We start from the raw sequence: 14,921 nt of genomic DNA, 5'->3' as shown, positions 1-14,921 counted from the left end.
GGCTTGTGCCAAGTTGTAGGGGATTCTTTTGCTTTCTACAACGCTCTCTAGGGTAATGATAGCGTAAGCGGCAGTTGACGTGCCATCAGGTAGTTTAAAACAAGAGCCGTCACAAAATAACTCTCCAGCTGGCTCCTTTTGTGGGGTGTCACTTAAATCAACTCTCTGCTTCGTTTCTTCCTCAGTGACCATTAAGCAATCATGGGGTGGTGATTCGTTGTCACCAATTTCTTCTGTGGGTAGTGGCATTAATTCTGCAGGATTCAAAGCGCTACACCTCATAATTTGGATATGGGGCACGAATAAGATTATTTCATATCTTGTCAGTCTAGCAGAGGTGAGGTGTTGCGTCTGTGTCCTATTTAATAGGACATCCATGGCATGTGGCACCATCAGAATTAAAGTATGCCCCAATACCATCCCTTCCGTTTGTTTCACCGATGCAGCAGCCGCCGTGACAGATCGCAAACATCCTGGTAGTGCGTGCGCTACAGGGTCCAGCGCAGAAGAAAAATAGCCGCACGGCCTATTTCTTCCACCTTGTTCCTGCGTCAAAACAGCCAATGCACATCCTTCATTCTCGCATACAAACAATCTAAAAACTTTTTCATAATTCGGTGTGCCCAAAACTGGAGCATAACATAATGCAGTTTTCAATTGATCAAACGCTCTCTGACATTCATTCCACTGCAAAGGCATCACTGCATCCTTCTTAGTTAATAGCACCATTGGCTTCACAATCAACGCAAAATTACCAATCCACTGCCGGCAATAAGAAGCCATGCCTATTATGGCTCTGACTCCTTTCTGTGTCTTTGGAATAGGCATACAAGAAATACTTTCTACGCGCTCTGGCGTTAGCCTTCTCCCTTCTTTCAAAAGTAGGAAGCCCAAATAAGCTACCTCCTTTCGATTATATTGAAACTTCTTCAAACTAGCTTTATGGCCATGTGCTGCTAGGTGTGACAGTAGTAATACGGTGCTCTTTTTACAAATCTCTTGTGTATCAGCAGCGATCAACAGATCATCTATGTATTGCACTAGTACACACTGCACTGGTAATTCTAGCATGTCTAGCTGCTCTTTTAACGCTCTACTGTAAATACTCGGACTTTCCGTATATCCTTGTGGAATCCACCGGAATGCTAAAGAAAGCTTTTTTAGATCAACTACACTAAAGTATTCTGCGGAGGCAGGTATCATTGTCAATATTGTAGTGACGTCTGGGACCAAAGGAAATTGTGGATGTACTACTTTGTTTAGCGCGCGCAAATCAATTATGTAACAATATGGTACTTCATTGCCTCCTTTCTTATACACTGGAAGAATCGGGCTGTTACATGTACTGCCTGTAATTTCTTCAATTACCCCTAATTTCACCAAATCTGAAACAATACTTTTCAATCCTTTCTCTCCGTTAGCCAAAAATTTTATACTGGGGAATTTGCGGTTGTGTAACTCCTTTCAAAATGATCCTCACTGGCTCTATCTTCAAGCATCCTACATCGTTGTCATGCATCACCCATATACAGGTTGGCACTTTTCTTAACTCTCCTGGCAAAGTTTCAGACATGAATTCTGACACAGGGGCATCTTGTGGCCAAATCGTCAGAAACACCCCGTCTGACGTGAAATGTATAATCGCACCTAGCTTTTTCAACAAGCTTAATCCCAAGAGGTTCTCTCCACAATTTTCTGTTAGGAGAAAGGGACAATTTTCAGTGAATGGTCCTATGGTAACTGGGACTGGTTGTGACACTGGGTTTATGACTGGTGTACCTGCGAACCCTACGGAAATATTCTTTTGCCCTGACAGTGGTATATCCGGAACCAAGTGATGGTCTATTGAACACTTTTGCGCTCCTGTATCTACAAGGAAGTGGTGCTCCTCATTCCTGACTCTCATTTCTACGTAGGGTCCTCTCTGATTCACCGGATTAGACACTGGTTCCGACCCCTGCCCTGGGCTGTCCTATTGGGGAAATAGCACATCATCCGATGTGTAGTCACTACTATTACTGTAATACGTATTTGGCTGCGTATTGAAAATGTTCCCATTCTTTCCTCTATTTCCCCCACTCTGATTCCCATACTGTTGGTTTTGCTGACGCTGACTCTGGTTAGGAGCACTTTGGTTTTGGGCTTGGTTTTGATTCCCTTCATTATTGTGCTGCTGCTGCATACTATTCTTATTTGGTCCATTCACTCCTTGGTGCCCTCTTTGCTGTCTTCTCTGGCCAGATCCATTTCTATTCTGTAAATGTGGACATTGCGCTCGCCAGTGTCCTTCCTCCTTAAAGTATGCACACTGATTTGGTCCCAATGGCCCCCCATGCATATTCAAATTACTCCTCCCTTGTGCGTTCCCTCTTCCTCTATTATGTCCTGCGCTGCAGTAACACCCTTGTTTTCAATACGCATGCTTTCAAGTCTTCCCCCACCTGTTTTAACAACAATAATTCGTCCACCATCGCCTTTCGCCCCGGCGATGGTAACTGTTGCTGTCGATTATGTGGCCCTAGCACTTCCTTCCTATCTCTCCTGATATCCTTACCCTTATAACCAGGTGCAGTAAACATTTCAGCATAATCATTATCCAATTCATTTTTAAGCTCAAAAAGTCCATATACATGTTCCCTTACTTCTTCATCTCTTTCTCTACAGCGTGTTAATGCATTCAAATCTAACAATCGCTGCGGTGGTAATTTCCCAATTAACTGTTTCCATCTCTCCACCAAACACTCACCCATGCATTCCAACACTACCTGTCTTTCGTTGCTTTTTCGGAAGCCATACATCGAAGCCAATGCTGCCGTCCCATCATTCCCGTCTATATACATCTCTGCCTGTTGGTGCAATTCCACCTTCCTTTCTTTGTTGATCGCACTGCGAGTTACCCTTGTGCATCCACTTTGTTCAGTCCCGCCTCTCGCCCCCGTGGTTTCAACTTCAACCCCTGGAGGGACGGACGGTATCGAGTCTGTATCTAGGGCGGGAGGTGCGGATGGGACAATAGGAAAGTGGAGTGTCTGCTGTGGGCCTGGTTGACTAATAGGAAGTGCTACGTGCGCGGTCTGTGGCTGTGGGAGGGCTTGAGCTACGGGAGGGAGAGTTTGAACTACGGGAGGGGCTTGAGCAATAGTTACTGGCGTGTTTGGCCTTGCTTCTGATCTTGGGCCTTGTTTTGTATGGATCAATATGTTTTCCATCACTTCATCTGCTATGTGCAATTCCCGTTGTGGGTATATTTTCTCTATGTTCAACTGGTCACGTCTACCTGACCTCCTTAGACTCTCCGTCCACTCCTCCTCCTCCTTTTCTTCCGCTACTTCATCTTTCGATTTATGCCTGTACGCATGCTTTGCTCTACTTCTAAATCAGAGCATTGCTTCCCTTTTCCAGACCTTAACGATATCAAATGCTGCGGGACTCGCTTTCTTTCTTATCAACATCCTTTCCAGGTTATCTATTCTCGCTATCTCAAAACTACCATTTATCGGCCACTGATGGTCTTGTTGCTTTCTGGTTTGCCTATGCCAAGTCTCACAGAATATTATCGCTCCCACACCATACTTCACATACATCTCATACGCCGGCGTTCCCCCAGGTGGTGCAATTTGGCCATTCTCCAAATATTGTCTACCGCAGCGGAAAAGCCCCGCTAGGGTGGATAATACCCCAGACATGTTTCAACCTCCCCTTGGTTAATCAACCTTACCCAGGGTGTTTGATTTTGCAAAGTCAACTCTCAACCAATATCAGTTTTTTTTTTTTTAATCGGGGTATGACTCACCTGATAAATCACACTGTCCTCCAGTACACAATTCGTCTTATACTGACGCAACCAATGACGTCGTGTCTGCGTTTCTTGGCTTCTGCCTCGTTTCGGGACCCTCGCCTCCTTGTTCTCTGGCCAGATACGTCGATCAGGGATCAGATGTTTGCAGATCTGCAAAGGAATCTCTCATCACTTCTACAGGGTGCCCCAAACACCTCTTGATCCCGGCTCGATCGTCCCGTCCTCGTCGTTCTCCGCCTTTACTGTATTACAACGTACACAATTCGGGCGCCATCTTGAAAGGGGCCCCTAGGGGTCCCTCGCGTTATGGAAACAAGGCAAATCACCACACACAATAGATACGCCAGACACGAGGTTGTATTCCCAAAGCTAGGGTTTATTGCAAAGCAAATAGTCTCAGTTGGCCAACTCGGTCTCACGCCCCGCGACGTGTATCTCTAGACCTCGAGGGACGCAAGAGAGCGAATTACGTACATCAGTTACATATATACAAAATGCATATCATACAATCAGCTGTGACATGTTTAACAGCGCCCTTTATTGGGTTTCTTTGAACTCAGTTTGATGATGGACAATTACGACGAATATGACACCTTCAAATATCTATTTTAACAACAATATGCAATCTTGCAAGTGTAGAGACATATTTTCTTTGTTGAACAAAGCACAGTGCTTCTGTTCTTGTAAGCGAGCTAGATACGGGGGAAGAGTCACATTCCAGACCTTGCTATCTTTGAGGTGCTATTCGTGTCCTGGGAGCCGACACTCTCTACAGTGCTCGGGAAAGTGAGGCCGTAAGAAGAGCATAATTCAAGCCTTTAGCTGCTTTATTCTAACATTTTCTACCATATAACGAGACTGGCTGGCAGCTGTGAAATGATTAAATGCCCTGCAGCTCTCCTTCCAGGCTACATTCGGGAGGGAGCTGGGCATTCCTCTCCAGAGCTGCCTACGTTGTGTTTCAACAAACTCCTTATTAGCCTTGCGGCCTTGTCCTTTCACGTTCAGACAACAATGTTAACAGTCGGCAAGAGTAAGCAAATTTGTGCTCTGAAGCAGTTTGAATAGAAAGCAATGAGCAATCGTTAGAGAACAAAATGGCGATCCTTGTTACATCAAAATGGCCGCTCATTTTTCAAACTCGGAAACCTGTATTTCTATCATTATGTACGAGACGGTTGGTCTTCGGCCACCAAAATACGTTTGCCGTCAATCGTGAGAGGTGTCCATTTTTCTAGACCGACACCCCTTCTCTTGCCTCCCAGGCTCTTTTTAATGCCCTTGTGTCTCACTTTATCTCAAAAACCCAGGTCATCCTGTCCACCCTCTCCTCCCCTGCCCCTCCTCTCCCCTCTCCGCCTGATTGCTGACCCTCCTTCAGGTACCCTCCCACCCGCTTTCTCATCCTTTCCTCTTTTCTCCCCTGGTGAGGTTGCTAGACAAGTCCGATTTATGAAAGCCTTGTCAAAACAAGTTAATCCCTGTTCCTCTAAAACCATCAAGGACCACATTGATACCCTCGCTCCTGCCCTTGCCGATGTTTGCTATCCCTCCTTATCCTCAGGATATTTCCCCTCCCCTTTGAAGCATTCCCTTTTGCATCCTCCTCTCGAGAAACCCACAGCTGATTCTTCCCGTCCAGCTAACTATCGCCCAATTTCCATTACTCCCTTTTTGGGTAAACTCCTCTAAAAGCTAGCCATCTCTCAACTTAACCTTCATTCTGATTCGGTGTGCTCGCTTCATGACCACCAATCCGGCTTCAGAGCTGCCAGAAGCACGGAAACTGCTCTCCTGAACATCCATGAAGACCTGCACTCCAACCTTGACTCTAACATTCCCTCTGTCCTCATCCTACTTGATCTCTCTTCTGCCTTCGACACGGTCAATCATATCACCCTGCTCAACAGTCGCCAAGGACTGTGAGACTTGTCCTTGGCCTCAACGCCCTGGGATCGTATCTCTCCAGCTCTGAAATCTCTTCATTGGCTCCCAGTGGATGCAAGGATATAATTTAAAACCATCTGCATTGTCCACAGGGCTTTCTGAGGCCTGGGACCAAAATACCTTCAACTATCCCTCTGTAAATACCTCCCCTCTCGAGGTATTCGCTCCTCTACCTCTAACTCCCTCAGGGTCAGTCGTTTTTTTAAGAAATGAGCTGGGGGTAGATCTCTGTCTTCAGCTGGGGCCTCCCTTTGGAACAGCCTCCCTGCCACTCTGAAACTTGAGAACCATCTCAAGTTCAGGAAGCACCTCAAGACCTTCCTCTTTGCTTCTGCCTTTGCCCCCCGTTTCCACTGCTGATTCTGTTTTCTCTCTCAGCACTGTGCACCTGGCCACCCTCTGTCCCCTGGTCCCAGGTACCTGCTCACCCTGCCACCCACCGTCCTGCACTGCCTCCGGGCCACCCCTTGCACTGGGGACTGTAGCTGTAACCATACAGTCCCACACCGTGCTTTTTATTCTGGGACTTATCAATTAAACCCTGTCAGCTAAACCTAGCACTTGCCACTTGCTGGGTGCACTAACACTGTTTATCACCTTATTTATTTATTTTCTTTATTACTATTTATATGTTTCTCCTCTGTTCCGCACCTTCCACTTCTCCCCCCTTCCATGCACTTTTCCCCTTTTTCCCTTCCCATGCACTTGCACGTTCTCAATGTCACTGGGCCCAGTAAGATCGTTGTTTTGTTCTCCCCTGTTCCCCTCTCTTGCCTTGTCGCGCTCTGAAATACTTGTGTATGAGCGTGATATAAATAAAATATCATATCATATCATTGATGCTTGGGTTGTTGGGGTTGGTTGGAGAAGGGTTTTGTAAAGTGAAACTAGTGTACATTTCCAGTGAACAATATACACTCTCTCCTGAGAGTGAGAAAGTGACCCCAATAGCAGAATGATTCTGCACTGGTTTTGGGTGAAAAGGAAACAGAATGCTATTTGCCACATGCATTTGTTCAAATCCATGTTTCCAAAACTGCAAGCAATTTTAAGCAGGCAGGGAAACTAACTTCATAAATGTTTCCCTCACTATCCTTCTCTCTGGCCCAACCCACTCTGCCGGTCACACCTTGGATGCTCTCATCTTAATAGTCATCCCTCTCTCCAACCCTCTCACTACCCCTCTCTCCTGGTCTCACCACTCTCTTCTCTCTTCCCACCTTGACCTCCCCGTCCCCTGACGCCTCCTCCAGCACTGCCAGTGTCCTTCTATGTCATTCAAACGATGAAGCGTGTGTCAATCGCTGCTTTTGCCTCTTCTTTCATCCCTCTTCCTCTCCTTCATTATACTCTCCTTCTGTCTCTGTTCTTGCTAACCTCCATCTCAATATCTCGAACACCCTGGACATCATTGCCCCCCGTCATGAGGATCCGCATGAAGCCTGCCTCCGAATACAATTCTTGGTATGTCTCCGACCTGGCTACTTTAAAACGAAACTGCAAAGCTGCAGATTGGAAGTGGCAGGCATCTAGCTCATCCTCGGACAAACTGGCCTGTCGCCAACTCCAAAGGCAATGCTGTCTCTCCATCTGCTCCAAGAAAAGGGCTCATGTCCAAGCCTGCATCTCTGGAGCCACAAATAACATGGCTGAACTCTTTGAAATCTGCAAGGAATTTGCCAATCCTACTGCAGTCTCATCCTCTCCTCCTCCCTCCCAGGCCCTCTGCTCCTTACTGGCTGCCCACCTTTTCCTCCAAAACTCTGGACATCCTGTCCTCTTTGTCTTCTGCCCCACAACCCAACCCTTCTCTTGCCTCCCCTGGCTCCACAGCCTTCCATGCTCTCCTATTTCTCTCCCATTGAACCTGATGAGATTTCTAGAGTGGTCCGTTCTATGAAAGTCTCCTCTAAACAGGTGCTCTCCTGCTCCACCAGAACCATCAAGGACAACATTGCCTCTCTCACTCCAGCCTTGGCTGACCTCTGCAATCACTCATTCGCCACTGGCTCCTTCCTTCAAACCCTTAAGCACTCTCTTGTATACCCGCTCCTAAAAAAGCTGTCTGCTGACCCTTCTTGCACGGCTATCAACCTATCTCTATCACCCCTTTTTGGGAAAAATCATGGAGAAGCTGGTCATCTCCCAACTGACCCTCCACACCGAAATGGCTGGGTGTCTCCATGACCACCAGTCCGGTTTCAGGGCAGTCAGAGGCACGGAAACTGCTCTTCTGAACAACTGTGAAGACCTACTATCTAACCTGTATTCTAATACTCCCTCTGTCCTGATCCTCCTCAATCTTTCTTCTGTTTTTGACACAGTCAACCACTCCATCCTCATAAACCGTCTACATGATACCCTAGCCATCACGGACAGGGCACTGGCGTGGCTGGCCTGCTTCCTCTCAAAACAGACCTTCCTAAGTGCAAATGGGTCCTTTTCTCTCTTCCGCCTCAGTCTCTGCCTGTGACATCCCTCACTGCACTAACATAGGATAGTGCCATGGCTCTTCAACATCTACATGGCCCCTCTGATCTCCACTTTCTTCCCTCATTTCTAGGGTTACGCAGATGACACTCAGCTCTCTTTCAAGCTGCCTTCCTCTACCTCCTCTTCCTCCCTCATACTTGACTGCCTGACTGCTATTCAGGCATGATGCTCTGCCAGTGATTTCTGCCTGAATGTCAGTAAGTCAGAGATCCTTCTCCTCGGGATGCCTGCTCCTTATTTCCCCCTCTTTCTGGCCAGTCCCCCTGGGTCCTCTCCCCTCACACACTTGTGAGGCAAAATACCTTGGGATCATCTTTGACTCCGCTCTCTATGCTCACATCATGGACCTTGCCAAGAGGTCCAATAGCCAGTTGAATCTCCTCAAGGGCACCCTACTTTTCCTCACCTTCCCCCAGAAGCTCAGGTCTCCAGAGCCCTGGCTCTCTCTAGGCTCGACTACTGCAACATCCTCTTCCTCAACCTGCCACTTTCCTCCCTTTGCCCCCTTCAACTAATCCAGAATAGGACTGCGAGACTTATCCTTGGCCTCAAGCCCACAGACTGCATCTCTCCAGCCCTAAAATATCTCGAACGGTCTTGGTGACCGCAAGGATCAAATTCAAGACCCTTTAGTTCATCCACAAGGCTGTCAGGGGCCTGGGACCTCTTTACATCCAGCTTACCCTCCCTAAATAATTCCCAGCCAGAGTCCTTTGGTCTTCTGGCTCCAACTCTCTGCAGATCAAACAATTCTCCAAGCAGAGAGTGGGGGGCAGATCCTGTTCCTTTGCTGGCTCCTCCCTGTGGAACGGCCTCCCTCTCCCCTCAGACTTGAGCCGGATCTTCTTAATTTCCGGACACTTCTCAAGACTTTCCTTTTCTCCTCTTCCTTCCCTCATCCCCTCCCGTGCTAACTCTCCATCTGCCTTTGCGACTGGGGCCTGGTCCCTCCAGAGTCATACAGGGGCCAGACCATCCGCTACCCTTCAGCATCCCTTCTCAGTACTTGCCCTAGGGTCCCTTTTCCCGGATAAGCCCAACTGATCTTCCCAGTCCACTGCACTCTTCCTCCCCTTACCTCTCTCTCCTAGTACTTCCCACCGGGGCCTGCCCAGCACTTGCCCCGTCACCCCACCCTTGGGGCCACCCCACTCCTGCACTTCTTCCTCACCCCCTCCCCTTGCACTTAACACCATTTCATGCACTTGCATGGTAGGATTGTCACATGGCCAATAAAACCGTTTTTGTTGGTTTACATTTTGATTTCCATGTCCCCTCTCAACCCCCCATCTTGTCTTGTGGCTCCTAGAAACACCTGTGAATAGGCGCCATACAAATGTCCAATAAATAAATTAAATAAATGTTGCTGTAAGATTGCTTTGAACATCGAAATGTGTGATTTTAAAGTATGCCCTTAGCAAGAAGTGCTGATGTTTATGCTCCAGTCATTGTACTAAGTATTCTTCAATGAGACAAAAGAGGTTTGTGTGACGAGAGGGTTGAACCTGTTACAGCAGAAAATAAAGCAGTAAATGGGCTACTTTAAAAGTCATTTGAAAACATTATATTAAAATCCATTTGCATTGGAATTGTTTTCAAAATGCTATCCAATTATTTGTACATGTTTCCTATTTATGTGTTTGGGGTTGTATCGGAGTAGAGCAACAATGTTTTTGTCCACTTAGCTTGAGAATTCCCTTCTGCAGGGGGTTGTTTTCTTCATTAACTGACAGATTCACCCCTCAGTGTAGGCGCTCCCGCCCAGCTCTGCGGCCACTTTATTCTTTTTCTGAATGTTCTAGAAGTTCCCCATATTACCGAGATGTACACATTATAAAAGCTGAAATAAACTTGACCCTTCTGCTTATGTGCAGGCTCCCTTATGTAAAGCTCACATAGAGCAAAAGGTGTACTCAAAACATTTGGGAATAATGAATGTGCAAAGGCAGAAGAGGCTAGTGTAGCCCTCATATCACTGCGCTTAAACAAACACTGCACGGTTATAAGTATGCAGTGCGCCTTTGCTTCTTGGGCTATCCGTCAACCCAAACAAATGCTCTTGCCCTCAGTTCACCTCGAGTGTGCGTCAAGCTGTGGGCTTCCATCAAGCACCGCCTTTTACACCCGGGCCCACCCGGATGGGAGGCCCGGGGCCATAAGCTGGGAGGTGGGGGGTTTGTGCTAACTCCGGTGGGGCAGTGCCTTTTGGCGCTGCCCCACTTAGCATGCACATGGTGGGGTCGGGCTGCTGGGTCCCTTAACAATGGGAACCCAGACAGCGCGTCGCCAAGACAGGAGGGTGAGGTGAGAGGGGCAGGTGACAACCGGCAGTCGCTGCCCCCTGTCACCTTGCCCTCCATACTTCAAAGGCCCCCCTTCCCATCCTGCGGATGCTGAGCGGGGGCCTTTTGAAGTTCAAAGAAAGGGCCGCCTTGCCCCCAGGCCGAATTTTGCCTTTATCTGTTGGGGGCAAGGTGGCCCTTCTCATGCTTCCTCCCCGTCAGCCACGAACAGCAGCAGGACGGCTGCAGGTCTAAAAAACCATCCCTCCCACCCTGCAAATAACTGTAAGGTAAAGCTATAGCGAGGGCCAGGTAGAAGATGGAACACAATCATATAATTAGGGGAGGCTAAAACGCCTCACTTCAAAAAATAAACATAAAAATTCAACTCCAAGAAGGGCCTTCTTAAAATACCGGGGGGTCTTTTTGTCTATTAGTTAATATTCCAGGAAAATACAGTTATAGAAGACCCAGGCGCTCAGAATCCACCAGAGAACATCAATACAGGTGGGAGCCCTAGGGGTATAACAAAAGTGAAAAGGAGAGAGGAACTTGAGCAGAAACATGTACTGGTAAGCCTCAAGTATCCACCTCCATGCATGCAGAAGGGGGGGTCTCACAACAAGTGGATCTGGAGCAGGGTAAGTTCCTAGTAAGGCTCTGGAACTCACCCCCTCACAATTTTGTTTATGCAAGATAAGCGCACTGGGGTACGCAAGTGGATCGTGGGCGGGGGAAGTTCCCAGCTAAGCCCTTAGAACCCACCCCTGCAGCGAAATAGTACAACACAAGCACTGAAGGGGTCTCACAACACAACTGGTTCGGGAGCAAGGAACATTCTAGTAAGGCTCTCCTTTTGAACCCATTCCAGCTGTAAAAATAGGCAGCCTTAAGCGCTGAGGGGGTCTCACAACGCAAGTGGATCAGGAGCAGGGTAAAAACCTAGTAAGGCTCTTTGAACCACCCCGGCTGTAAAAACAAGCAGCTTCAAGCGCTGAGGGGGTTTCATAATGCAAGTGGATCAGGAGCTGGGTAAAAACCCAGTAAGGCTCTTTGAACCCACCCCTGCTGTAAAAACAAGCAGCGCTAAGCGCTGAGGGGGTCTCACAAGGCAAGTGGATCAGGAGCAGGGTAAAAACCTAGTAAGGCTCTTTGAACCCACCCCGGCTGTAAAAACAAGCAGCTTCAAGCGCTGAGGGGGTTTCATAATGCAAGTGGATCAGGAGCTGGGTAAAAACCCAGTAAGGCTCTTTGAACCCACCCCGGCTGTAAAAACAAGCAGCGCTAAGCGCTGAGGGGGTCTCACAAGGCAAGTGGATCAGGAGCAGGGTAAAAACCTAGTAAGGCTCTTTGAACGCACCCCGGCGGTAAAAACAAGCAGCTTTAAGCGCTGAGGGGGTTTCACAATGCAAGTGGATCGGGAGCTGGGTAAAAACCCAGTAAGGCTCTTTGAACCCACCCCTGCTGTAAAAACAAGCAGCGCTAAGTGCTGAGGGGGTCTCACAAGGCAAGTGGATCAGGAGCAGGGTAAAAACCTAGTAAGGCTCTTTGAACCCACCCCGGCGGTAAAAACAAGCAGCTTTAAGCGCTGAGGGGGTTTCACAATGCAAGTGGATCGGGAGCTGGGTAAAAACCCAGTAAGGCTCTTTGAACCCACCCCGGCTGTAAAAACAAGCAGCTTTAAGCGCTGAGGGGTCTCACAATGCAAGTGGAGCGGGAGCAGGGAAAAAACCCAGTAAGGCTCTTTGAACCCACCCCGGCTGTAAAACAAGCAGCCTAATGCGCAGAAGGGGTCTCGTAGCACAAGTGGATCTGGAGCAGGGAAGACCCTAGTAAGGCTCCTAGAACCCACCCCTGAGGAAACAACTAGCCCGCGAACGGAGCGTGGGGGCTTCAAAAACTCAAGTGGATCATGTGTGGAGAAAGTGCCAAATTCATCTCCAAAGAGTGGACCAAGAGGCTAAAACGCCTCCATCCATGGAAAAGTACAAAACACATGACCAAAAAATCAAAATGGCTCCAAGAACACATCCCGCGGAGGATCAAGTGAAAGGCTTCACAACGCAGGGTTTTTGTTCTATCAAGAAATACGGATCAAGAGCCATAACTTCAGCGAAAATCACCCTGTGAGCAAGAGAGGGCGCAAGTGCTAAACCTGGTCAGGTTGGACATCAGTAAAAGGCACACAAGCGCACACCTACCCACCTCACTTGGAAAGGACAAGAGAAAGCAGGATGAACCTGCTCCAAAGACAAGCAATTATGAACATGTCACAGCTCACACGCTGTGGCCAAACAATTGTCACAAGCTTTCATATGAATGGCGGCGGGGATCAGCCTCGAGCGGTCCCCTAATTGGGATTAGGGCCCCCTGCTCACCTGTTCCCTCTGTCCCCAAAATATAGTATTGTTGTCCTTATGTGATGTTATGGCTGGTTTTTCTTTTGCACCATGGCTGGTACTAAAATAAAGCTTGTGGCCAAAGTTTTTTCCACCTAACATCCTGGTCGTCAGTCTCCTCATTCCTGCAGTTGTCATTCTGTATTGCCTGTCTTGTAACACTTGTCATCCATCTGTGTCACCCGCATGCCTCCCCCCAGCACAAAAACACTTCCAGGCTTATACGTGCCCTGGTGCTAGGAGAACTCTCAACCAGAAAGCGCCAACATACCTGAGTGAAGGACTTGGGGAGGTTATCAAAATCCACCTGCAGCAGGTTACCGACAAAGGGCCTGGACGGGGGTCCTGGGAGGGCGGCGCTCCAGCCCTTCCTGCGCTTCAGGAAGTCCAGGCAGAGCAGGAAGGTGACGAGGAACAGGCCGAGCAGGGGGAGGCTGCTACAGCAGGAGGCCAGCAGAGCTCCGGGAGCAGACAGCAGCGCCATCTCACTGAACTCAGCTGCTCAAATCTCCTCCTCTTGCTGCGGCTGCCAGGCTCTGAGCTCCTGCCCTCGCGCAGCAGGTCTCATATATTTCATAACACAGGCGTCTCTCCTTCCAGCGGCCTTAGTTAACCTTGTTACTCCGCCTGCCTCGCTGTTGTAATGCTGCTGCCAGGGCCGGTGCTGTATGATATTCTGCATCCCAATGGCAGAATGATGGGTGAAGTTCGGCAATCGTCGGAGCCCCCCAAACCCCGGCCGCCCTCTCGGAGCTGTTGGCCAGGGCTGTCAATGTCTACTGAAGTATTCTAGTTACACATGTCCAGTCCAGCCCAGCAGATACATGTTTATGCGCTGAGGGGGGGATAATTTAACGGGGGCATTCTTGGGTAAATACCCTTCAGTGTGTGGCACAAAACGTTTAGTATAGTCCGGCATGCTTTACGTGCATTAATTTATTTACATTTATAAAGCGCTCACATAGCCCGCAGGCATCGAGTCGCTCTTACAGGAATTGTTTGTTTTTCTTAGTTGCGTAATTGTGTTTTTTTTTTGTCGAGGTGCTGTTACAGGAATTGTTTGTTTTTCTTAGTTGCGTAATTGTGTTTTTTTTTGTCTTAGTTATGTATTCATAACCTGCTTAAACACCCAGAAGGTTCTAAGCGCGGACCCGGGGATCGAACCTGTTGTTGCTTCGTGTCGTCTTGCTTCCAAGACGCGCACGCTGCCGCTGAGCTGTCCTCCTGGGGCATTGTTAACATATATTCCAATATGCTATTGGACGAGCAATTACAAATGAATACATTTTACATACACACAACCTGTAGAGTATTTTCGCTAAATCCTCTCTCTGCATTACTCTACACCTCACGCCCTTCAGCTCTCTCATCCTGAGTCCCTCTTTGGCCCTGTACCTGTCTCTTCACTGTTCCCTTCCCCAGTCCAAGCACTGCAACCCCCTTTACCCCTCTCTGTGCTGCAATCCCCTCCCCGTCCAATGCCCCCACAGGTCACTGCTTCCCCCTCAACTTTCCTTTTCCCCCACCCCTCTATGAACTCACTTCTTCCTTGCACCCCTCTTTTTGAGTGCTCTTTTCTCACATGCACCCCTTAAACACCCTGCTGGTGATTTCAACCCACCACCAATATTAACATTGACTCCAACAACAAAACTGTCACCAGCGCAGCCACAGCAATGGCCACCAGCACTGCAAGCAGTGCCCGAGTCACCGCCATATCCACCACCTGTTAGGAACATTTGGGCAGCCGAGAAGAGACCTGCCACTGGAAACTTGACATGGCCCAGAGCAGGCGAACAAATGGCTGGCCCCAAAAAACTTGTAGCGTTTCCCAGAACCTCTCTTGCTTGACTCGATGGCATTGAAAATATTTGAACATTTCCATATTCAACTGCACGGTCTATGTAGAGAAACAATGCGCTTGTATGTATGTGATTACAAACATGTTTACATGTGTAAGTATGTGTTTGTTACAGTAAGATGCTTCCATGCATTTCACTC

The 14,921-nt window shown here is 48.3% G+C and overlaps 1 protein-coding gene across 1 annotated transcript in view; it reads right to left on the bottom strand.

The window, feature by feature from the left end:
* LOC138581419 (cytochrome P450 2D17-like) overlaps positions 1–13,635 on the bottom strand; it is a 670,196-nt gene extending 656,561 nt beyond the window's left edge. The window contains exon 1 of the mRNA XM_069652733.1: positions 13,192–13,635. Within this exon, the coding sequence (XP_069508834.1) occupies positions 13,192–13,404 (213 nt within the window). The 5' untranslated portion in view covers positions 13,405–13,635. The remainder of the gene's footprint in view (positions 1–13,191) is intronic.
* Positions 13,636–14,921: the final 1,286 nt, after the last annotated feature.

The sequence above is a fragment of the Ambystoma mexicanum genome, chromosome 3p (genome assembly GCF_040938575.1).
Source record: "Ambystoma mexicanum isolate Mex_15411 chromosome 3p, UKY_AmexF1_1, whole genome shotgun sequence".
Taxonomy (NCBI): Eukaryota; Metazoa; Chordata; class Amphibia; order Caudata; family Ambystomatidae; genus Ambystoma; species Ambystoma mexicanum.
The sequence above is the reverse complement of the archived record's forward strand: the minus strand, read 5'-3'. Positions and strand labels throughout refer to the sequence as shown.